This window comes from Laetiporus sulphureus (assembly GCF_001632365.1).
Source record: "Laetiporus sulphureus 93-53 unplaced genomic scaffold LAESUscaffold_11, whole genome shotgun sequence".
Lineage (NCBI taxonomy): Eukaryota > Fungi > Basidiomycota > Agaricomycetes > Polyporales > Laetiporaceae > Laetiporus > Laetiporus sulphureus.
In genome coordinates, this window is record NW_024468520.1 from 152,437 (window position 1) to 174,012 (window position 21,576).

The 21,576-nt window shown below is 52.2% G+C and overlaps 7 protein-coding genes across 7 annotated transcripts; 4 read left to right on the plus strand and 3 right to left on the minus strand.

The window, feature by feature from the left end:
- Positions 1 to 1,014: 1,014 nt before the first annotated feature.
- Positions 1,015 to 4,408, minus strand: LAESUDRAFT_697192 (uncharacterized protein). Its single transcript, XM_040906297.1, has 17 exons — positions 4,012 to 4,408; positions 3,784 to 3,955; positions 3,683 to 3,733; positions 3,420 to 3,628; positions 3,311 to 3,370; positions 2,977 to 3,259; positions 2,896 to 2,922; positions 2,492 to 2,824; positions 2,266 to 2,443; positions 2,150 to 2,207; positions 2,005 to 2,092; positions 1,751 to 1,942; positions 1,582 to 1,697; positions 1,450 to 1,533; positions 1,380 to 1,387; positions 1,284 to 1,324; positions 1,015 to 1,233 (listed from the first exon to the last, which is right to left on the minus strand). Exons 1-17 carry the CDS (start codon positions 4,086 to 4,088, stop codon positions 1,147 to 1,149), a joined length of 2,064 nt encoding a protein of 687 aa, XP_040766078.1. The 5' UTR covers positions 4,089 to 4,408; the 3' UTR covers positions 1,015 to 1,146.
- A 3,738-nt stretch (positions 4,409 to 8,146) lies between these two features.
- LAESUDRAFT_676340 (2-methylcitrate dehydratase) lies at positions 8,147 to 10,532 on the minus strand. The gene is made up of 6 exons (XM_040905621.1): positions 9,916 to 10,532; positions 9,531 to 9,858; positions 9,246 to 9,474; positions 8,929 to 9,173; positions 8,532 to 8,870; positions 8,147 to 8,474 (listed from the first exon to the last, which is right to left on the minus strand). The coding sequence occupies exons 1-6, from the start codon at positions 10,310 to 10,312 to the stop codon at positions 8,393 to 8,395; spliced, it is 1,620 nt and encodes a 539-aa protein (XP_040766079.1). The 5' UTR covers positions 10,313 to 10,532; the 3' UTR covers positions 8,147 to 8,392.
- A 63-nt stretch (positions 10,533 to 10,595) lies between these two features.
- On the plus strand, positions 10,596 to 12,941 carry LAESUDRAFT_723841 (uncharacterized protein). Its single transcript, XM_040908490.1, has 6 exons — positions 10,596 to 11,062; positions 11,364 to 11,588; positions 11,646 to 11,715; positions 11,776 to 12,107; positions 12,171 to 12,347; positions 12,414 to 12,941. The coding sequence occupies exons 1-6, from the start codon at positions 10,860 to 10,862 to the stop codon at positions 12,667 to 12,669; spliced, it is 1,263 nt and encodes a 420-aa protein (XP_040766080.1). The 5' UTR covers positions 10,596 to 10,859; the 3' UTR covers positions 12,670 to 12,941.
- On the plus strand, positions 12,839 to 14,752 carry LAESUDRAFT_723842 (transcription factor Tfb4). The gene is made up of 10 exons (XM_040908491.1): positions 12,839 to 12,905; positions 12,962 to 13,167; positions 13,237 to 13,388; positions 13,443 to 13,484; positions 13,547 to 13,689; positions 13,742 to 13,867; positions 13,929 to 14,064; positions 14,126 to 14,162; positions 14,393 to 14,570; positions 14,625 to 14,752. Exons 2-9 carry the CDS (start codon positions 12,968 to 12,970, stop codon positions 14,550 to 14,552), a joined length of 996 nt encoding a protein of 331 aa, XP_040766081.1. The 5' UTR covers positions 12,839 to 12,905; positions 12,962 to 12,967; the 3' UTR covers positions 14,553 to 14,570; positions 14,625 to 14,752.
- Positions 14,753 to 14,961: 209 nt separating this feature from the next.
- Positions 14,962 to 16,815, minus strand: LAESUDRAFT_697203 (N-terminal nucleophile aminohydrolase; the record flags this gene model as incomplete). The annotated part of the gene is made up of 11 exons (XM_040906298.1): positions 14,962 to 15,181; positions 15,246 to 15,319; positions 15,381 to 15,470; positions 15,522 to 15,641; positions 15,695 to 15,773; positions 15,838 to 15,877; positions 15,937 to 16,215; positions 16,268 to 16,349; positions 16,415 to 16,513; positions 16,574 to 16,677; positions 16,742 to 16,815. The coding sequence occupies 11 exons, from the start codon at positions 16,813 to 16,815 to the stop codon at positions 15,098 to 15,100; spliced, it is 1,125 nt and encodes a 374-aa protein (XP_040766082.1). The 3' UTR covers positions 14,962 to 15,097.
- A 245-nt stretch (positions 16,816 to 17,060) lies between these two features.
- Positions 17,061 to 18,684, plus strand: LAESUDRAFT_697204 (uncharacterized protein). The gene is made up of 8 exons (XM_040906299.1): positions 17,061 to 17,196; positions 17,258 to 17,353; positions 17,411 to 17,536; positions 17,591 to 17,664; positions 17,722 to 17,905; positions 17,956 to 18,129; positions 18,182 to 18,263; positions 18,322 to 18,684. The coding sequence occupies exons 1-8, from the start codon at positions 17,166 to 17,168 to the stop codon at positions 18,551 to 18,553; spliced, it is 999 nt and encodes a 332-aa protein (XP_040766083.1). The 5' UTR covers positions 17,061 to 17,165; the 3' UTR covers positions 18,554 to 18,684.
- Positions 18,685 to 18,819: 135 nt separating this feature from the next.
- Positions 18,820 to 21,518, plus strand: LAESUDRAFT_811441 (uncharacterized protein; the record flags this gene model as incomplete). The annotated part of the gene is made up of 3 exons (XM_040914311.1): positions 18,820 to 19,498; positions 19,554 to 19,638; positions 19,688 to 21,518. 3 exons carry the CDS (start codon positions 18,820 to 18,822, stop codon positions 21,450 to 21,452), a joined length of 2,529 nt encoding a protein of 842 aa, XP_040766084.1. The 3' UTR covers positions 21,453 to 21,518.
- Positions 21,519 to 21,576: the final 58 nt, after the last annotated feature.

The window sequence follows — 21,576 nt, forward strand, 5'->3', positions numbered from 1 at the left end:
TGCGACACTTTTAGGAAGATATTAATCCGGTGACTACTAGCTAGGCCGTGTCACGGTCGTGGGCGACTATCTCGAGTCTGAATTCGTCTCTCGCTTTCTTGCTCACCGAACGTTCTCCGCATATAAGCCTCACATGAACTGTGAGCTGATGCTTACTCGGTTACTATGATGCAGTCTATAAGGTTCCCCTCCTAACTTACAGGTGCCGTGCCACTATGACAGATGCGTTGTGTCCTCATCTTTCTCAATATTTGGGTTCGTCTCCTTGTTTCCTGTGGAAGTTTCCTTCGCTTACCAACTGTGGCACACAGCAGTCAATATACATTATGTACCTGACAACGGCTTTGTGCAATATGTCCGCCTCAGCCATGCTCTCGTTTTCCAGGCTGTCCACGTTGCATGTGCATAGCACGCCGCGCACTGCAGATATCTCCAACTTTTCAATCTAGCCTGAGCTTATCCGCAGACGTAACGTGACCATGAACATGTTCTTCTCTGTCGAAAGCTTATACATATCAGAATCATAGCAACTTCTGGATGGGCCCAATCCACGGAGTGGGTGCATTTGGTCAGTCTCTGGAGATCTACCATATCCATCCGCTTCCTTGGCTGAGCCCTTCTTTTCTTGCTAGAAGCTGCGATTGATCAACGTAGGGAATGTGCTACGCCGTAGACACCTCCAGATGCAAAATCGGTTCCTTAGATTTGGGCATTGACACCGCGAGTTCCCTGTCAAGCAAATGGCCAGACCTACGCTTAAATGGAGGCAGCTAGCACAACGAAGTGGAAGCCTCATGGATCCACCTCTGAACCCGAGCCTACAAGAAGAAGCAATATTCGAGCTTCTTCAACGAGCTTCTGTGCCGCGGAGTACGGCTGAATCTACCGGGTCTATTACTGGCACATTGCGTGCAACATATAGCGGAGTAATGCACTGTAGACCTTTGCCTCGGCCGAAGATAGCGTACACAGCACTATCGTCTTCACAGCGGAAATTAAGATGCTTGTAGAAGTTAATGTCGGATCATATTTGTTTCTGATTGGAACAACACTTATATACATCCACTAGAACCCACTGTGTTCTACTAGGCAAACATTCGTGGTCAGCATTCATACACGTCGTTACGTTATCACAGGCACTCATATCTACAGTATGAGCGCTCTAAGGTCGTGATCAGACAGCACAGATCGCCAGTCAGCCCCTGGCATTTTTTCGTCTAGTCGTTTCCAGACCTAAACAACATGGATTAGAACGGTACCAAACGCAGGAACGCTATACTGACTTGAAGCACGATGTGTTCAGCAGTTTCGATTTCGTAGCAACCTAGCATTATGACGTTAACAATGAGCAACTAAGAGAGTTTACAGTTAACACGCACATTGAGCCCTAGAAGCACAAAATGAACAGGTCGGCGGCACTCGAGAGCACCAAATAAAAGAGTGGCATACCTGAAATATTGGAAGATAGAGAGGACACGAGCTCGATTCGAACCGAAAACTTGCGACCCGGCAATGATCACAGGCCAGTTGAGGCTATCGGGGCTCAGTACGTCACATGAAAACTCGAGACATATCACTTACTCGACACTCATCCTGCATTGACCGCAATCCATACAAAGCGACAGTACGGTATCGGCATGCTGTTGCACGAGGGCATCCTCCGGTCCCAGACAAAGGACATCTCGTAGTAACATGATCTGCAAGACGATGTCGAGCTCCGGTGACACATAGACAGCACTTGGGCACTCACCTGCGCGACGTTGCGGTACACACTGTCACCCATGGTAATTCGGGGAGGCGAGTTCTCTGTGCGCCCTGTCCAGTTGTCTAGGAGGGCATACAGTGCACGAGCGTTGTTCGCGTCATCAGCATCTGTCATGGTGTCGCCCAGTTCCTTGATCCTCGAACGCTTGTGAAGTACACGAGCGACGAATGCAATCACCTAGCGGCCGGCGTCGAATAGGTTCACTAACAAATCATGTCTCGTTTTGCAACCGAACGTACCCGGGCTAAGAGGGGTATCAACTGACGGGACATCCCAAACACCTTTTCTACATATGAACGCGAGTCGTTCGCATTCGCATTTTCGACCCTGTACGGCTATCAGCATTCCATTCAGTGAGAGAGAGGCAGTACGCGGATCACGCACCACCAACTGCTAACGTTAGGCGATAGGAGGGTGGGCTCCTGCCCGTTTGCCAAACATCCTAGTAATTGCAGTTAGGCTTCGACGATACGCCCTGATGGTCAGCTCACAATGCTTACCGAATAGCTCATATACCGCCACAATTTCCAACAGCAAACGAGCACGCCACACACCGCTGACGGTACCAGGTTTCGAATGAGGACTTCGAGCCAGCAAGACAGCGGGACCTCCTCGCATGTGAATTAACGACTTGGCCAAATTAAGGGTCGCAGCCCAATTCTGCCCGGCGGAAAAGATCTAACTCATCGTTGAGCATCGCGTCTAGATGGCGAAACGACCACTCACGTCAATGAGTACTATGGCGACCGCGGCCCCCAACGCGACGTCACTCTGGAGACCGTCCGAGGTCGAACACGCAGCAGCAAGTAGACGCTTCGATTTGTTGCGGAACGAGAGAGCGAGTTGCATCGCTTCATCTGCGCCACGCTGGCCGACACGCGAAAACATGAATGATTGGTGGACGGCGGCAGTACCCAACAGTGCCATTCGTAACGATTCTACGGCTGAGTCGGACCCACCGACGTGGTCGAAGACAAACTGGAGGTTGGCAGCCACAACTGGATTCTCATGCGGAAAGGCCATTATGATGCTCATTGCGTTGTCGCAGTAGTGACGGATCTTCAGTAAAAAGAAAACAAATGGATTCATTGATATCTAACGTTGTGAACATTAGGCAAAGATTGCCCCACCAAGGTTCTCTCCTGGACCGACGTGAACTAGACGTACTCCACGGTAAGTCGATACGGTGTTGCTATATACAGCTGACTCACATAGGGTTCCAGGGGGTCGGGTTGCATCAGCGGAGCTGGCCACGATGGAGTATTAGATGACACATCTATGTGTCGTTGAGAGGAGAAATGGCCATGATGTGGGGTAGCGCGCGGAAGAACAAGTGAGGGCGTCTGCATGTGGTGAGAGTTGACAGGATAAGCGCTGTGGTATGATTGATGCGCGGAATATGATGTAGAGAACTCAGGGATTGCCGGAAGCATCTGGGTATGTGCGCTAGGATGTAGGGGGTATGCATGTGAAGGGGCAGATGAGGAGATTAGACTATGAAAAGAGGTCAGCAACAAGTGGCAGAGCGAGGCAAAACTGACCAACCTTGTGCGACGGGCTGCTGAAGCATCAGTGGCTACGGTGGGTAACTGCAACATCGGCTCGCTGACAAAAGTTCAGCGGGTCAGCTCGCATAGGATCAGGTAGAACCAACCTATGGCGACGTGAAGCAAGACTAGGTATATTGACCTCCATCGGCTCGCGCTTGGTAGGAGGGGTAATGTCGCGCGTGGGAGGGGTGGACGCGTCGGACACGCTAGACGATCCAGCTGTCGACGGTCTGATATCAAGGTTCATGTCTGCCGCAGGTTCCCTCTTCGAGGTAGGCTTCTTTCGAGCGGGCACGCCCTCGGGCCACGTGCACTAGATTTGTGCGATGGTCATGAGCTGCCTGTGAGAGTCTCGCGAAATGCATACCTCTCGTTGACCATGAACGCATCGCACGCAATTGGGCTTCGCCTCATCGCACTATAACAGTATAAGCCACAAGAACGCCGAAGGTGATATCAGATGCGAACCTTTATCTTCTTCGCCCTGCACGTCAGACATCCTGTCTTGCTACGGGTATATTTTGGGCGCTTCCTTTGTGCACCACTTTCTGGACGTGGAGAGGTCGTCATAGCGTGCATGTGCGTAGAATGATGGGACTGGGGGAAATAAGCGGGCGAGACGTAGTTGCTGGGCGACGAGCTGTAGGTGGCGTCTAAGTCCCAGGGTGACCTAGAGCAGTGAAATATGCAACTCACTAGTGTAAGGTGTCGGACATGACGCCGAAGGTATGGGAAAGGCTCTCCTGGGGAAGAGGACCGGTCGTCTGATCCATCCTTTAAAGTAGACTGTGTTCATGGGGGATGGCAGCAACACGGCAGCACGAGTTATGGCGGATCAGACATATCGGGGTTTGTCTCGATCCATATCTGAGGGTTGCGCGTGAATGTCGCAGATGTCCACAAAATTTCTGAGCATGGCGACGGAGGATAATTCTTTTTCGAGGTTTTCCTCCAGAATGATTTTGGAAGCAACGAGCTGCCACCGGCCATACGGGAATCTCCTTTCTCGTCTAATTTCGGTACAGTCCGCTCTGGGCAACTTATCTCCTGCGTATCTCCTATGGTCCGTCATGGTTCGGGATTCCCTTGTTCGTTCAGTGCTCTGGAAAATGCAAGACGTAATCACAACGCAGAAGCCTCTGACGAGAGGGATAAGATCCATCAAGCGGGCATTGGCATAACTCGGCAGCCCTTTCACACACTAGGTCAGGGCCGCTGACTTTGGTGTGAACGATCACGCCGAGATGTTCCGAGTCCGCAAGAACTCATGGCTGCCACGAGCGCTTCCTCGTGACATAGGGCATCGAGGATAAACGATTTGGATGACTCCCTTTTCGTCAATTTCTGGGAGACGTTTCATCGTGGGCTTGGTCAACTTAGCCATCACGGGCTACGTCAAGTAGAGAAGACTCCCTTTGATGAGCACGCTCGACGAGGCTGTACGCGGAGGCTCACGCAAATGAACTGATTAATGCCATCGGACGGCGCAGTCTCGAGGCAGCTGGACAACACGAGGCAGCTCGCGGAGAACAAGTCCATCGACTTCCCTAACGTGGAATGGAGGACTAATAGTCTTCTCATCCAGACTTGTCTGGAAAAGATGTCACGAGGATTATGATTAATGGAACGCCTTGCTTAGCTCACTTTCCCTGAAACATATCTGGACTGTAACACATACACCCACATGCTCGGGTAGCAGCATTCGCGGAATCCATTTGCAGCTACGAAATTAACAAAGGTAATGGCAGGCAGATCGCAGAAGACTGCCCCATCGCCTGTGCCTTGAAAGAATCATCATACATCATTTGCCAAGCGACCGCATCTCTACCTGCAGGCCACGGCTAAAGAACTGATCCACCAATACGATCAGGACCCCTGCAGAGTTCTTTCCACTGCTCTATCGACGTAGCAGGAATCGCATGGTGCGTTTATGATCTACTTCGCTGGCCAGAACCTCGTCAGAATATGCGATAGCGAGGACTATTACGTGAATCAAGTTCCGCGAGGGCGCAGCGTACGAGGGTGCCACTTACCTCAGACCCGGGGTTGCCAGTACAAGAGTCAACTCTGGCATATTTACATGAGGCGGGAGAAGGCTCGACATTCCAGACTGCAGGCATCAGTGGCTGGTTGTTCGGCGTTTTAAAGACTCGTGGAATTCGCCGAACCGTTTTACAAGTCGCCTGGCGTCACATCGCGTAACTGTCCATCTCTCACACAACGCATAACGAGATGTGGGCGGCGATCATAGCTCGCTTACCAGAATACCTACGAAGCTACAATTGGAAAGCACGCTCTGTCTGTCAGCGCGGCAGATGACGGATTTGATCCTACTCACTGCTATGTCAAGGTTTGGATGATATTGAAACCAGTATTGCTAGTTTTTCAACCTGGACCACTTAAGGGTCTGGAATTGTCGCAAGTTGACAATGCGACTTACAACTAGGTATTCGAGTAAGATAGCGAGCGTGGAATCCTGAGTATGAATGAGTCAGGGTCCTGTGTGAAGTCGAAGTGCTAGAGCCTGGTGGCGCCTTCCGGACATTGTATGAGGATCTCAAACTGTAGCGGTTGACACGTAATACCGTTATGCGGAGCTGGCCAGACCAATACAGCGCCGGCGGCGTCGCGCCCTTACAGCTCGTGCTGCGATAACGATACCTGTCAAGACTTCATCCAAGGTCCATAGAAGAATGTCAGCGCGGAGATCTCCACTACCTTGTGCTATCTGTGGTTGTTCGAGAAACACAAATATCAACAACAGGAATCAGAACGACTGAAACGTACATTTTGAATCACAAGCCCAGGAGATTGCAAGATCGTAGGCAATGATTCTTCCACCATGTACCTCCGCGCACGTCGTACTACCCCCATTAGGAGGCGCCTTTCACATCGAACGTAGACTTCTAGACAAGTAGCGTTCCCGCCAGCGGCCCGGCCGACGGGATTTCCTAACAGTTTCGGAATTCAGTGTGTAATTGCATCGACATGACCGAACCTTCGCGACTACGGCAAATTAGATGGACGTGCATGTCTCTCACGATCAATAATAAAACCGCACTGTAATCGGCGGTAGGAGCTACGTGGTGAGAGTCGTGAGACTCTTGACCGCAATATTGCGTTTGACAGTAATGATTAGAATGTCGCGCCAAAGCATTGGTTGTCTGTCATGTCCACAGACAGATTTCATTTAATTCGAGCGCTCTCATAGGGCCAAAAATGAAGAGGCGAGCGTAAAGTGATGTTGAACGTTGAATGTTGAGTTTGCGCGACAGCCACAAGAAAGCTTCGCGGAATCAAACTCTACCAGGATGTCGGTACCCGCTGGCTCGTCGCTTATCCCACCCAGTGCCGGCTTGTCAGCTCAATTGCCATTCTCTTTCAGAGCCCGTGCAGCTAAACAGCCTGTTTAGTCCGCTTAATGAAGAAACATCCGCTTTGCTCGGATTCTTCCATCCACGTTCAAGCTTGAAGGGCACTTCAATACCATACCCATTAACTTCCGGCGTGGTTGCCCCTGAAGGAGCAAGGTTCAAGCAGGGTCCTAGACACGAAGCTTTGGAGACACGTAGCTTGTGCAGCGATGTCGCGACACTTACCCAAGATGTAAAGCAGGAAGCTCTTCGCTGTAGGACCCTCCGTGCCTGCAGGGACTCGCATGGATTGCAACCGTTGTTCGTACGTACTACGACTGGTGGCTGGTAAATCGCGAAACAAGATTTGGTGACCAAAATCAAATGTCGTCTTGATGCACTCAAGACGTCCCGTATTATGTGCGGTCGCACTGGAACCTGTCCATTGGCCACAGAAATGGGGCAAGACAGTAGCAATTGCGGTGAGTGTGTTGCTCTACTTGTGTCCAGTCCACTTGCTGCAGCAACATACTCAGCAGTCACAGCATCGCGTGTTTACATTGAAATGCATATAGCTGCCGTACGCTTGCCTTCTTTTTAGCCTCTTCAGCAGGAATGAGGTTGAGGCACCGCATTGCTCACAGTATGATACCTGTCCCGCCCATTATTCCCGGCGGCCTTGTCTGTCATATGACATGCTGGGACGCGACCGTTGTCTTGGTGCCGCCCACGGGGACATATCCGGTGACTTATGTGGAATGAGGTTATCAACCACGAACAAATCGTCTTGGGCTCTATCTCTTAGTGCCGCAGCCGGTCTCCATTGAAGCGCTAGTTTTGACAGAATGTCCATTAGTTCGGATTGCACTCAACAACGGCAACTTCAAACGCCGTGCACTGGTAAGGGTCAGTCTCGCCCCTTCAGCGACCGATGCACCCGGGGACGGACCCACCATGTTTCCTCATCATCTTACGAGAAATGAGTCATCACTCCGTATACTCCCACCCCAGGCGCTTCTGGCTACCTTGCTAAGGTGAGACGGTGCAACGGTGCCGCGCATTTTGCGCATGCGTCTCATCAGCGGCAGCTGCGCTACTGAGCATATGACCGTGTTTCGGGCATCATACGTGCATCAAGGCCTTCCAGAGGCAGTGATGATAGAGTCTCACGCCAAACTACTCACCGAACACCGTGCGCAAGTGGAGGTGTTATCCCCGTACATGTTGCTGACCTCGTGTGGTCATTCCTCCGGTCGTGGTCGGAAAAGCGCCTCGTTCAGCCACATGTGGACATGACCAAGCTCCAGAGGCATCGACGGACCACATATTTGTTCTCGTAATGTCTTCTTAACAATGATGCATACTGTATGGCGCATTAAGAATATCACTTGGGAATGTGATGCGCGCTTCGAGTCCCGTGAAGGCGTGGACGGAATTGTCCCATAAATCCGACGTGTATGACATATGTGACAGCGTGAAGAGCACTAAGCGCGGGGTCTGTTACTCGCGGCGGGAGAAGATTATTGTTTCATTCATTTCCATCATAACAACCCACACATAGTACACCATTAATGTACAGAGATGCAATATCACTTGAGATGATCTGCCATCAGCGGAGCCGAAAGACTTGTTGATCGTCGCAATTCCCAACGGTCACCATATGCATGTAAGCGCCGGTGAGCTGTCGATCGCGGAAGCTGCGGCTACCAGGAACGCCAACGTAATCACGCCTTCACAAAGAGGTCGGTGAACTTGTCGACCGGCAATTTGAAGAAATTCGCCTTGTCTTCCACGATCTCCAGGATCCTGAGACACAAGTCGTCAGCAGGCTGAGACGGCATAACAGAAGGAACAATCACGAACTTCTTTTGGTGGGCCACGTCGAAGTGTGGTCCGATGTGGTTCTTGAACTTCTGCATCAGGAGCGGCGTGCCCTCTGCACGGCGGCGCTTGTGGCCAACCGGATATTCAACCTCGACCTCGTCCAGTACGGTGCCATCGTTGAGCGTGACCAGCAGAGCATTCGAGATCGAGCGCTTGCTGGGATCATGGTAGTCGACGCTGTACCGCTTCTCCTCGACACAGGTAATCTTCGCGCGGAGCGCATCAATGCGAGGATCGGCGGCTGCCGCATCGATGTATGACTCGGAAGTCAACTTGCCGAAGATCAGGGGATAGGCGACCATGTAGTTGATATCGTGGCTAGTCATCAACTATTAGTCCTACAAGCCAACACGCTTAGCAGGCGTCAAGAACTCACTCTCGGTCAGCGAAATTGTCCAAAGGACCCTTCTTGTTGATGATGCGCATCGCGGCTTCCTGAGTCCTGATGCGGATGCTCTTGATGTCATCGCTGGTCTTACCGATCGCCTTCAGCTTGTTGTGGAGAATGTGGGCGGCTTCCACCGCAGTCTGTGCGTGGAACTCCGCCGGATACGAGATCTTGAAGAGGACATTCTCCATGATATACGTGCCGTACGGCATCTGGAACTCGAAAGGCTTGCCCTACATGAGCCCGATAACGTGATGGAATCGATATTGTTAGAAAATCCCACGTAGCAAATGCGGCTATCTCACTTTGAAGAGGACGTCGTAGAAACCCCACGTCTTGGCAGTGAGGACCGAGGGCATGCCCTTCTCGCCCTTCTTCACTAGATAGGCGAGATTTACAGCGCGCGAGCACGCGTCACCAGCGGCCCACGACTTGCGGGAGCCCGTGTTTGGCGCATGTCGATAGGTACGCAGGGATTGACCATCTGCCCATGCTTGGGAAATAGCATCGATAGTCTGCTCACGGTTCAGGCCGCTGATTCGTCGTCAGTGAGACACGTGTGGTTCCGCATGCTAGAAGCTGATACTCACAGAAGCTTGGACACGACCGCAGTGCTGGCGACCTTCACAAGAACCACATGGTCAAGACCCACGCGGTTGAAGGAATTGAGGAGGGCAATGCCGCCCTGTATCTCATGCGCCTTGATCATCCCCTCAAGAATGTCACGCACAGTCAGCGGCTCCCCCTTGCGCGCAAGGTGGTCGGCGACGGCGAGGATGGCACCAAGGTTGTCCGATGGGTGACCCCATTCCGCAGCAAGGAAGCAGTCATTGAAGTCGAGCCAGCGGATCTGGGTGCCGATGTTGAACGCTCCGCGGATAGGATCGACCTGATATTTGGTACCAGGAACTCGTGTGCCTTGCATTGACACTTAGAGTCATGGAACGTGCGTATGGAAATTACAACTTGGCGTACCGTTCGGGACAATCGTGCCGTCGACCACGGGACCCATCAACCTCGCACATTCTTCAAATCGAAGGCCCTCCAGTCCACACCCGATCGTGTCAATCAAGCAGAGCCTTGCGGTCTCAAATGCTAAATCCGACTCGATCTTGTAGTTGTGAACGTAGTCCGCAATATCTTGGAGCACTTTATCGGGCTCTGGACGGACGGCAGACTCGGCGTGGCTGGACATGCTACGGGCAGTGTGAGGAATGGACCTGTAAACAGATGCCGAAATCGGGAGAGATGCTCGATGGATTAGCGGAGTTCTGAACGACGAGACGGTCGAGAGAGCAGCAACTTGGACACGAGAGACAGATGCTCTGGTGCCGATAGCCCTGGGGATTGAGATACGAGTCGTAGACAGCATCTGACGGAGAGCAGATCACGCAGGAGACAGGAATGCCGATGAGGACGTCGCACGCGCGCGCATATATGTGTCGGTCTCGGTGTCGTTCGTTGCCGGTCGAGATGCTTGAGTCGGATATGCAGCTGTCCCAGACGGGTGAAGGTTCACGAGCGGGCGTAGAGGACAACTTTCGAGGGGCAGCGACCAGGCCCTGGCAAGCCACACGTGCCAGTGCGGGGATGCGGGGTGCGCTGATCCCCCCGGGGCGCGACCCCGCCCTCCGCCAAAGTTCTTCCTCCTTCATCCGTTTCATCCCATCAACGTTCGACGGGCTGCAGAAGCGATCCCTTGCTCTCGCCCGCATCCTTTCCCAGCTGTGTTCTCGCTGGCGCATGCGATTTCCGGTTCCTGCGTTTACCGGCACGCTCACGTGCTCCAGCCAGCAAGTGCCTCCTCGAGGAATTTGAAGCTGAGCTACCTTGGCGTTTGCAATCATCATCACCTCCTGCTCCGGGGTTCGCTGTTTCTAGTTTCGACGCGCACTATCGTCGCATCTTACACGTAATAAATGAGTCTGCTTGGGCAAGGTCAGGCCCATGAATCGCATCTCGGGCCCGCCTCCGAGGGCATCAGCATCGCCAATTTCCTTCACTCGGCGGAAGAATTGCATGTGGAACATCCTCCTTCGCAATTACCCAGCCCTGGGGTAGCTCCCTCGAGTGCCACGCAGCACATCTCTGCGGAGCAGGCCGCGATAGCCGCAGAATGTAGGTGCGTGTTTTAAATTAATCGCGACGAAAAGGCAGGACATTCGTGGATGAACGTGCGAGGAGAGCGAATCTGCGTTGGCATTATCAGGCGCTGGCTAGATGTGTCAAGAGACAGTCTGTTCTGTGAGCTCGCACGACCTAGGTTGCATTGGCTGAATTCTCCGATGGTTGGGCTCTCAGATGACAAAAGCTGTTGGACACCGATTGGCGCATTTGCTTAACGCTGCCTCATTCCCCATGCTTCCCTGCTTCTCCTGATTAATCCGCACATTCGCGGCTCACGGTTGCATCGCGCAGGACAGTGTCGACGATCTGCGAGATTCCCTGAATGCTGTTCTCATCGATCCGAGGCTCATGGCCAACGTCACACGGACACACCAGGCTGCGGTGCACTCAATTTACGAAACTGCAGACACATCAAATCGCCGTAAGCGACGTAAGGTCACTCTTCCTGAGCCGACAGAGGAGCCCGTTCAGGCCCAGATGCTCAGAACGATGATGGACAGCATTCCGTTGAAGAGCTGGCCGTAAGCCCGCAGCATCTAGTGACCTCGGCTTCTACTGACCCCCGGGGTAACCTGCAGGCTGACGCTGCACGCCGCGTCGTTCATTCGACCGCCGAAGCACTCAGACCGCAACACGTTGAATCGTTCGGTTCGTGGTCGTATCGCATGCCGTACAATGTGTAATTCACAGAATCTCGCCATATCGTAGAAGCAATTCCGCGTTGGCTCCACGACTTCGACCACGCACCAGGCGCTGATTTTCATCACGATTTTGAACAAACTCTCGTGGGGACACCGGCAGCTTTTCCGTTCATCACAGCATGTTCTCCTCTCCTCCCAGACCCTCGGTGAACTATCTGACGTGATCCCATGCACATCAAACGAGCTTCCCAGAGAACTGCCGGATACACCGACGGAGCGCACTAGATACGAGCTTCCCACGGGGAGTGCCGCAGCCGCGCGAGAAACAAATCTGGGGTGCGCCATATGCATCGACGAAACCGTCTACGGCGACGGAAATAGTACAGATGATTATTCCGAGTCAGCTTGTTTGTGTGCATCGTTCAGTGTAACCAACTAACGTCGCCTCGCACGATTTGCCAGCAAACTACTCCCACTGCTCCGCAGGCGGGTGGAGGAGCCAGTTAGCGGCGTATCGTATCGGAAGGGCGCATCCATTCGTGAAACGACATTCGCATCGTTGTCGCTGCAACTGCACAAGCCCTACTGGATGCTACACTCCGGCAACTGCGAACACTACTTTTTGATCGATCAAATCAGGTTCTTCGTTTTCATCATCACGTTTCATAAATCAATAAGACACGCTAACCTACATTTGATATGCAGACTCCTGCATGCATCCGATCCGCCGCCCACGGCATATCCGCTCTCGACTCACATCACACCGCCGCTCCTCGACCTCTGTCGCGCATGCAGCAAGGTGCCTGCTGTGTATGCGATCAACGGCGATATACGCTTCGGCGAGACGCCGTTCGTGATATGCGGGCCTTGCTGGCGATGGATGGGTCCGCCGCGCGGTGCGGGCGCGGAGAATGTCGTGGTGGTTCCGTTGCCGAGGCATGAGCGCGGATGGGGAGGCTGAAATCGAAGTCTTGTACCTTTAGTGTTGGTGTGCCAACGATTGGAAGTCAGAGATTTCCTCCAAAAGTTTCTTCTATTGTTCGCAAGTGTAGACGCCCGTGGCTCACGTGGACTAGACGCTCGTTAGATGTTGGCAGGGTGGCTTAGGGTAGTGGCTTTCACCAGCACGTCTCTGCGACTCAGTCGAACATTTGCCGCAATCTATTTATCTGAACCGTTTCCTCAATCTGTATCTCAGTGAGCCTGATGCTAGTGTGCTATTAATCCGACTTGGGCCATTAAAAATTGCACAGCACGCAATGGACACCGCGTCGCACCTTAGCGTGATCGTAGACTTGTCGCCAACTCAATGGTATCTCTCCTCAAAGACTGCAGATGCCAATCCATATCCGCTATCTCTGGATACCTTTTTCTCACAACTATTTGTGTTCCTGAACTCGCATATCGCCTGCAAAGATGAGAATACGCTTACTGTGTATGGTGCGTTGCCGGGACGCAGGTGTGTCTCCCTGCCCTGTTATGGATGCAGTAATCATTAAACATGGATGTGGGTGGCGGATGGACACAGCATCCTTCTCTACTCATCAACAGGTGAAGCAAAAGCCGACCAGGATGTTGTGGCGGATGCGAACACGTACAGGCCGTTCAATGTGCTGGATTCAACTATCATGAAGTCGTTAGCGGATTATGTACAGCTTTTGGGCGTATCTGAGACCGAAAGTATAGCTACTTTGCTTCAGTGTGTTAACCGAGAGCCAGCTTACCGTTCATTAGCACCAATCGGTCTCGTAGGTGCTCTCACCAAATCCTTGTGTTGTGAGTTGTCAAGCGGCTCGCTCTCTCCTACTTCAGCACCGTGTCGAATTGACTGCTTATAGACATCAATCGCATTAGCATGATTTCCGCGCAAAATGAACAACACGTCGGACTCGACCCAAGGATCCTCGTACTGTCTGTCTCACCCGATCAGTCGTCGTCGTATATTCCAATCATGAACTCTATTTTCTCGGCGCAGAAGCTGGTCCGAAACAACGCGTATAGATTTTACTGCGGAATGCTGATATGTCATATAGAAAGTGACGGTAGACGTCTGCAAGATATACGGGCCGAACAGCGTTTTCTTACAACAAGCCGCTCATCTCACTGGCGGCTCATATGTCCACCTTGACCACCCAAATGCTTTGTTACAATATCTTACAGTCAAACGCCTTTCCTATTTTGAGCGCTGCACTTGCTCACGGCGTGCTTTGCTTCCCGCAGATGTCCTTCTTACCGCCACCCGGTATCCGCCAGCTATTATCAGTCCCTACGCAAGATAAGATCGACTTCAGGGCCGCATGTTTTTGTCACAAGCGCATCGTCGACATAGGTTTCGTATGCTCCGTCTGTTTGTCAAGTGAGCCCCTGTCCAGGTGTTTGGAGTCGGCGGAATACTCACAACGTTGGTACCTCATCAGTCTTCTGTCAACCAGTCCCTGTGTGTTCCACGTGCCGGCAAGTCTCAGTTTCCATCTCTTTCTGGAAAGTTTCCCATTCGGAACTACGGCCGTTTGCTCTGTCGCGGCATGCCAGTGCGAGACTTCTCGATTTCAGCCTGCCAGGCATTAGTGTGGGAGTGTGCAGACTGAATTGGCCATTTCGTTATGCAATTCAGCCATTGGATTCAAGAAGATGCTCAGCTGTTCCTCTGTATCTTTCGGTGCTAATGCTCCATTATTGTCTAGGACTAAATTCCCCATCAAGACCCTGCAGCGCCTGAATGCAGCTCGGCCGATGCCAGTTGCATCGATGGATCCGTCTGCTCCTTCACTTCCATCGTCCACTTCGATCAGGGTAAATGCGGCAAACGGGAACGGCGTACGCCTGAACGGCGCACAGCGCTAATTCTCGACCTGATGATAGGTAATAATATCCACCCTCGTTCATGATAGGGTCAGCCGTTTTACGTTTTGCTAGAACTTCGTGCAGTTGCGTTCTTGGTACATCGAGGTGCCATCGCCTATGAAGAATCCCTTTGAACTAAGCGATACCGTTGCCTGTTAAGTGTATGGAAAATTTAATGTCCACAAGGCCCGGTCGTCCATGACACCTTGACTGCCCGTAGGGTGTACCCTCTCAGGGTACGTCCGGCCGGGAAAGCTATAGCTGAAGGCACCCATCAAGAGCCAGCATGTACCGTCGGCTCCTACTTACCATATTTGATCGATGACAAGGAAGCTGGATAACGCCGAAATGAGATGCATCCGCTGGGAATCCGAACGAAGTTCAAGTTCAGATCGAAGTTTGAGCGCATCAGCTTCTTTGGAATTCCTCCGCATCCAAAATCTGATAGGCATGCCGGCACAGTGTACTCAGCACCGTAGTTCTAATGAGTGCTTTGGGGCGACATTAGAGGCTCGGTCAACAACGACGTATGAACTAAAAAACATTCAGGCCCTTGTCAAAGGCAATGCGGTGATGTAGAACGGTCTTCCATTGATGCGATCCGCAGAACTCCGCCGTAACACTAGCGCCTGCAACGCGTCACAGAATGATTGATGCCTAAATGTCTGGATCTGATGAGCAAAAGTATCGCACCTTTGGTCTTGGGTCTAATGAAGATGCATAGGCAATAGCCATACTTTCCGTTGTAAATGCACACCACAATCGAGCTATTCGAAATTTGAGACGGACCATCGGCTTCAAGAATAATGCCGGTACAGTCAGACTTACGTATAATCCTATGGTCGTGCATATCACGTTCCTTCACCAGCAGCAGCAGCCCTGTCTCAGCTTCACGGATCTCTTCACCGGCGCGGACCGCTTTCCGTCAAGTCAATTGCCGTGGTAATATGCAGAGTAGAGAGCGCTTGCCATTCAATCGGTCCGCCAGAATAGATTGGACTACGGCGTGGGTGCGGTCCCCTTCTGACGTTTCCAGCGCGTCACATATAGTTTTTGCCAGCGCGGCACGGATAATATCTTCGCCGGCTCCTACACACGGATTAGCGCGGCCCGCAAGACGATGAGCGCAGAATGATCGCGACCAGAAACACTGCACGTCACGCCGCCAATGGTCTCACTTGAGCACTCCCTGGCCCAGCAGCCCGCACCGTACACCGCAGCCTGGTTGTTAGGAAGAGAGGTGTCATGTATGTACTTGACGCCAGTTGGAATGATGTGATGATACCTCACCGATCCGACCGGAGTGTTTCAGCAACAGACCGCCGCTATATTGTGAGCGGGGAGGAAGATGAGAACAGCCGGAGACGGCGAGAGCCAAAGTTACCTAGATACCCCTGCAGCGAGCGTTTTTCCGGAGTCCCATGAGACAGCGCCAACCGTATCTTGCTTCTGACGCAGGTCAGAAGACACGGCATGCCGGTCGCCAGCTGAGGTTGCGGCTCCCATCTGAACGGCATCTTTCTGCGACGATAATGCAGAATCGAGGGCCGTCTTCCACTTGATCCATTCCTGCTGAGGGCGGGGAGCGATCATGGATGCCGCAGGCACGTCCGGCAACCCTCGCGATCTCGCGAAGCTAAGCGCTCCGTCGCCAACCAGTATCCTTGCGAACGCGTCAATAAGCGACGAAGATGTAGGAGCGATGTGCCACAAACATTGGCGCTATGCGGCCAAGGGGATCAGGTACAGAGGAATACTCAAGGACCGCTCGCGCTCCTTCAATGGGATGCGGGAAACCTAGCGGGTATATCGTGTTGCAGCTGACATGATATCCAGCTGTAATCTTAAGGAGACGAACGGACCAGAAATTGCACCGACACTGCCGTAGTTTCCAGTGCTGCCGTCCATGATGGATGCGTCGCATTCAACCTTACCGTCTATCGTCAAGTTCGACCCATATCCTGCATCCCAACTTCAGCAACCTGGTGCAGATGGAGCAAGCAAGCATATGCTGCGATGACCTGCATTGAGACACTCCGCGTCTTCCAAGGCAGTTATGGCCACTTCTACTGCATCAAGGGAGGGCCTTCCTTCCTGAAGCTTCAACAGCGCTTTCCGACAAGCCCTAGCTTGGAGTAGCAGCAACAGATGAGACTGAAGAGCACAACAGCCTGAGGCCCAAGACGCACAGCTTGAGAGATCTCTTCACTTCCGCCTCTGTAGATCTGGGATGCACGCCGGCACCACCGTGGACAGCGATCATGTAAAATCTCTCGGACATCGGGAAGTGGTTGGCCACAAATGTCAACAGCCGGTGTGTGTGCGGATGATAGCAAAGCCAAGCGTTAAAAGCTTGTAATGTTCGGGATTTGCTTGGACAGACTTGGGTCTCGGACAAGGCGCGAACCTAAGCCTATTCTAGCCGATTAGCCACAAAATAAATATGAACAAACATTGCGGTCGCGTCCGCGTAGTACGTTGCCACAGGCGCGTCTTCCCACACGCGACCTCGGCTCTCGCTAACGTTTCTCGCGAGAGGCACAACACCATCGGCAATCTCTCCTATCGTGACGCGGAGTAAGGAAACATATCTCTACGGGAGCGTTCTTCGGTATGCCGCATCATATTGCTGTTCTTCCGGAAGGTATGTGTTGTTTCCTGTGGATTATGAAACCGCTGAATAGTGAGCTCTGCTGTCTGCTAAGGCGTGATCTCTGCATTGGTGGGTCAATTGAATGCTTGTAATGGAGGATTTGGAGCAAGAGAGCGACGTTTCCTGATGCTACCGCATCCACGCACAGGTGAATAGTTTCTATGTGAATCTGTGTCGCTTCATTCCGCTCACGCTGACTGCCAAGGTCTTCCAACTCTATTCTTGCCCGTTCTTTCCGAGAATAACGCGAAGGATGAGATTCTCGAAGTGCAAGCAATCTCACCTTCGAAACCGCGCTCATGGTTCATGCCTGAAGGTGAGGTGGTAGATGGTGCGTCAAGTCAGTATCTACAGTATGCCATTGTTTTGATGTGTGCTGTATAAGATGGAAAGCTGCTCCTGCTGACTCCCATCGACCCTTCATTCCTGTTGATATCTGTTCTCCAATCCACTCAACCGGTAAGCAACCACGAAACTGCATCGAGAAGCTAATTAACTACGACATCATGCATCCAGACGGACGGGTCGTCTGGAAATTATCGGTCATTGGACGATATCTTCGAGGATGCTGCCTCCAAAATAGCGGAGGCACAGCCCCGAAGCCTTGAACAGGCAGCATCGTGCTCGGTCGATGACATTCTTCAGCTCATGTCGCTAGCATGCATACAGAACGCTATGAGATGTATCTGTAAATTTAAGAGTACGTCGACGATTGATCAAGTTGTTGTCCCGTCTGATAGGCTTGCACAGAGGTCGCAACAGACATCATAGTCTATAGATATTCACACGAAAAGGCGATTGAATATCTCCACACCAAAGTCGCCCGTTTAGCGAAGCCAGAGATATGTGAAGTCTCGAAGACCGTAATCCGGCAGTTGGCGAAGGACGGCTTGATGGATGACGAGAAGGAAACTCTGCTCCATTGTGAGTACCATTGTAATTCCATGGTTCACAGTGCCTAACGGAGTACGTGCAGCTGCAAGAGTCAAAGCTGCCTGCGACTTAGTTTCACAATACATCTCGCCTGAAACTTACTCTTCGTTGCTTGCGAAATTCGAGTTAGTCTGAATCGTCCTCTTCGATGCGCTGAATTCGTAGCTAATGAAATTCTTATAGCTTTGCTGAGTTACAATCATATCTGCAAGCCATTCAGACCGAACAAGCGGCCGCAGCAGCTGAGGCAACGAATAGCGGGAATGCGAAGAAAAGCAAGAGCAAGAATGGCGATACAGCTGAGAAGAAACGCAAGGCGCAGAGTAAAGCTTCGCAAGGAGTCGAGAAGCTGAAGAAAGCGAATGTTAAGGGAATGGCGAAGATCTCGAGCTTCTTCCAGAAACCTGATCAATGAATCGGTGAAAGAGACCGAGTTGTTCGTACCCAGAGACTGTCCACACATATACCACAGCACATAGTCTACGAGTGGAACGAGGGAAATGCAAGTAGTATATGTATACACCATTTATGCAGTCGACTTCACGTGCTATGCGACAGCGCGCACGCGTGACGAACGCGTCCGTCGCTGTCAGACGGATTGAGACTCCGCCAGTTCGCGCTTTCTCCTGAACGTTCATCTTCCGACGCGCTCCTTCCAAGTCCAAATCCCCTTCTTCATCCATGGAAAAGACATCGACGTTGGAAGGGCGAGACATGAAGCAATACGTGGAGCGCGGCGTTCAGACCGAGCCGACTTTCACGTCCTATCCGACCGAACCATCATCCTTGATCCACAACGATCCGTTCAAGGACGATGCCCCACTGTCTCCAGGAAAGGTTCCGTCCTCATCTCCATATTGCTCTCCGACATCGGCACAATCCGAGGGCGAGTATAGCCTCCTGCTCGAAGAGCACTTGGACATGTTCAGCACAACTCGCTCGACTTCGGCTGCCGTACGCACACTACAGGACAAGTTATCGATTGGCAGATATCCACGCCCAAGCTCTCACAAGCCTCCGGCCCCAAGAATCGTGTCACTACCAGAGACTGTACCTGAGTATTCTGCGAAGGCAGCCATGGAGAAGACTACCATTCGCGTAGTGTCGATGCCTCTACCAGTCCAAGGCGACTGTTCTTTTCAATCAAATGACATCGACCATATCGGGTTGTCGTTCACATCTGACACCGAAGAGCAGAATCGGGTGCGCGTACCATCGCATGCCTCGGAACTGCCGCATACGCCGTCACCTCCATCGTCCCCCGAATCCGTAGTAATCATAGCGAATAAGGACCAGCTCGCAGAGGGCTTCCTGCGCGGCCCCCATGTTTCTGATTGTTTTGCACATGCAGACGATGAAGGTTTGGCGTACGCCTTATCAGCAATTCAGAGTTAAACTCACGAGAGCTATCACAGAATGGGTCGCTTGGGCGAAGTCCCCTCCGCGTCCCATACCGGCCCTACATGGCCCGTTATCACTTCCATACGCTCGTTGTCCATCGTGCGTACTCTCTATCCATTGATGGATTGCAGCTCAAATCTACGTGTAGCGGAGCAGAAGGAACTGTGATAGAAGAGCAAGACAATCTTCCTCGTATTATATGGGGTTTGGAGGGAGAAGACCATGCTTCGTATCGTTCTCGCTCCGAGAATGTTGATGTTAATGTGCCTGCGCAGGCGCTTACGCAACCGGTATCCCAAGCAAAGCATCCCGCGGTTCCGCCCAGATTGCAGAAACCAAAGTTTGAAACAAACACGCTGCCACGACCGCGTTTTTTGCCCGCCGGAGGCAAAACGCAGACCGTTCGGGTTGAGCCGCCGCAAGACGCTATCGGCTATCCTCTGCGTGGTCAAGAGCCTATTGACCTCACCAAGCTAATGCACGGCGAGCCGGACACTTGGTACGGCGACTATCACCATCAGCTAGACTACTTGAACAAGCAAACTATGGGAACTTCCAATGCCGGTTCTAGGGTTGACCGTCTGCGCGACCAACAGATACTCGACTGGCAGATGGCGCTCATGACTCCGGAGTCACTGCAAGATGCTGGGCATTTGACTAGTATTTCTCTATCAGCCAATGAATTTGGCGGCGACTTGCAGTCTAATGCAACATTGGGATCTCTTTCGTCTCGTCGGAACGTAGACTTGCCTCGGAACGGCGATTTTCTTGAATCTTCTGGCCGGCATGTGCAATCTGTTCAGCGCGCTCCGTCTCATCGTCTGTCTGCTTTGGATATTGCTCAGCAATACCGCCAGCAACAACTTCAGCAGCAGCAGAGTTTGCTGCCAACCCCGCCGAACTCCTCGTCGCCCAGATGGTCCTCTAGCTTCTCTCCATACCAAGGCTCTTCGCTGTCACCTGAATTGTTAGCCGCATCTAGTCTGCCAAAATCATCGCCTAATCTCTTCCAGCCACGCAGTGCTATATCTCGTCAAGAGCGTCCTTTGCATACTCGTGCGACGGCTCTTGAAATATCCAACAACCTGGGCATACTGGGCAACTCTGTTGATCTGGCTCTGCTATCTGCGCTTCCTCAAAGCAAGTCCTTTGCAAATGGTTCTGAGCCTCGCTCTGCTTACCCCTCTGATGGTCTTCCTGCTATTTCTCTCTCGGTTTATGCGCAAGGCCAACGAATACAGCAGTCAAACATGATCCGACCCACGAAGCAAGCGGAAAGGTCTCTTGCGCAACCGAGGCCTCCCCCGAACACTCCGCTCACCTCCATGAGACTGCGTGGACCCATTGTCGCAAACAGATCTTCACGCTCACCGGCGACTGCAGTTCTGCCTTCGCCTATGTCTACGAACCTGCACATACGCAGTCTAAGCCATCAGCAGACACGCTCAATACCTCTTGCTCGTCTGATTCAACGGCGGCTGTCGTCAGTTCAAGAGGAGGATACGACTATCACTTCCATTCAAGGATCGCACGCCATCCAAGCCTCTTTCGGGCAGTCTCGTACTCGCAGTCGCTCCTCAGAGGAACCTATCGGTCACACAGCAAGAGTTCCTCAGGTGCATGCTCTCTCGTCGCCTAAGAGTCCGCTTCACGATAGTGGTAGACAATTGAGAGAAGCAACTATCAAGCTCGCCACCAACAAGCAGAATCATGCCGTACTGTGCGATGCATTGGGCGAAGGCACGTCGCGGCGAGAAGATCCTAAAGAGATTTCTTCGAGAAGCCACGACAACAGTAAAGGAAGGGGCAGAGGCCGAGGTGGGAGGGGGCGGAGAGGTAGGGGCGGGCAAGAAGGTGCCCGTGTCATCAACCGTCCTGAAAGAGTTGACGGTGGATTGGTAGTGAATACCTAAGGTTCGGTCAATGGATTATATCGCATGCACAGCTGACACTATTATGCAGCATTCCAAGTTCTTCACAGCATCCTTCGTCGACACCTCCCAACCGGATACCCTTTTTCGATCTCGTCGCCTCGTA

Bases quoted from the DNA above. Each gene is read 5' to 3' on its own strand.
- LAESUDRAFT_697192 (XM_040906297.1), bottom strand. From the start codon at position 4,088: ATGGATCAGACGACCGGTCCTCTTCCCCAGGAGAGCCTTTCCCATACC. The intron at 1,534-1,581 runs GTAAGTGATATG...GAGCCCCGATAG, and splicing joins CAATGCAGGATGAGTGTCGA to CCTCAACTGGCCTGTGATCA. The intron at 1,234-1,283 runs GTCAGTATAGCG...CATGTTGTTTAG, and splicing joins CTGAACACATCGTGCTTCAA to GTCTGGAAACGACTAGACGA.
- LAESUDRAFT_676340 (XM_040905621.1), bottom strand. From the start codon at position 10,312: ATGCTGTCTACGACTCGTATCTCAATCCCCAGGGCTATCGGCACCAGA. The intron at 9,859-9,915 runs GTACGCCAAGTT...TGTCAATGCAAG, and splicing joins CGGCACGATTGTCCCGAACG to GCACACGAGTTCCTGGTACC. The intron at 9,174-9,245 runs GTGAGATAGCCG...GGGCTCATGTAG, and splicing joins TCTACGACGTCCTCTTCAAA to GGCAAGCCTTTCGAGTTCCA.
- LAESUDRAFT_723841 (XM_040908490.1), top strand. From the start codon at position 10,860: ATGAGTCTGCTTGGGCAAGGTCAGGCCCATGAATCGCATCTCGGGCCC. The intron at 11,716-11,775 runs GTTCGTGGTCGT...GCCATATCGTAG, and splicing joins GCAACACGTTGAATCGTTCG to AAGCAATTCCGCGTTGGCTC. The intron at 12,108-12,170 runs GTCAGCTTGTTT...ACGATTTGCCAG, and splicing joins AGTACAGATGATTATTCCGA to CAAACTACTCCCACTGCTCC.
- LAESUDRAFT_723842 (XM_040908491.1), top strand. From the start codon at position 12,968: ATGGACACCGCGTCGCACCTTAGCGTGATCGTAGACTTGTCGCCAACT. The intron at 13,868-13,928 runs GTCAAACGCCTT...TGCTTCCCGCAG, and splicing joins CTTTGTTACAATATCTTACA to ATGTCCTTCTTACCGCCACC. The intron at 14,163-14,392 runs GCAAGTCTCAGT...ATTATTGTCTAG, and splicing joins CCTGTGTGTTCCACGTGCCG to GACTAAATTCCCCATCAAGA.
- LAESUDRAFT_697204 (XM_040906299.1), top strand. From the start codon at position 17,166: ATGCCGCATCATATTGCTGTTCTTCCGGAAG. The intron at 18,130-18,181 runs GTGAGTACCATT...GAGTACGTGCAG, and splicing joins GAAGGAAACTCTGCTCCATT to CTGCAAGAGTCAAAGCTGCC. The intron at 18,264-18,321 runs GTTAGTCTGAAT...AAATTCTTATAG, and splicing joins TCGTTGCTTGCGAAATTCGA to CTTTGCTGAGTTACAATCAT.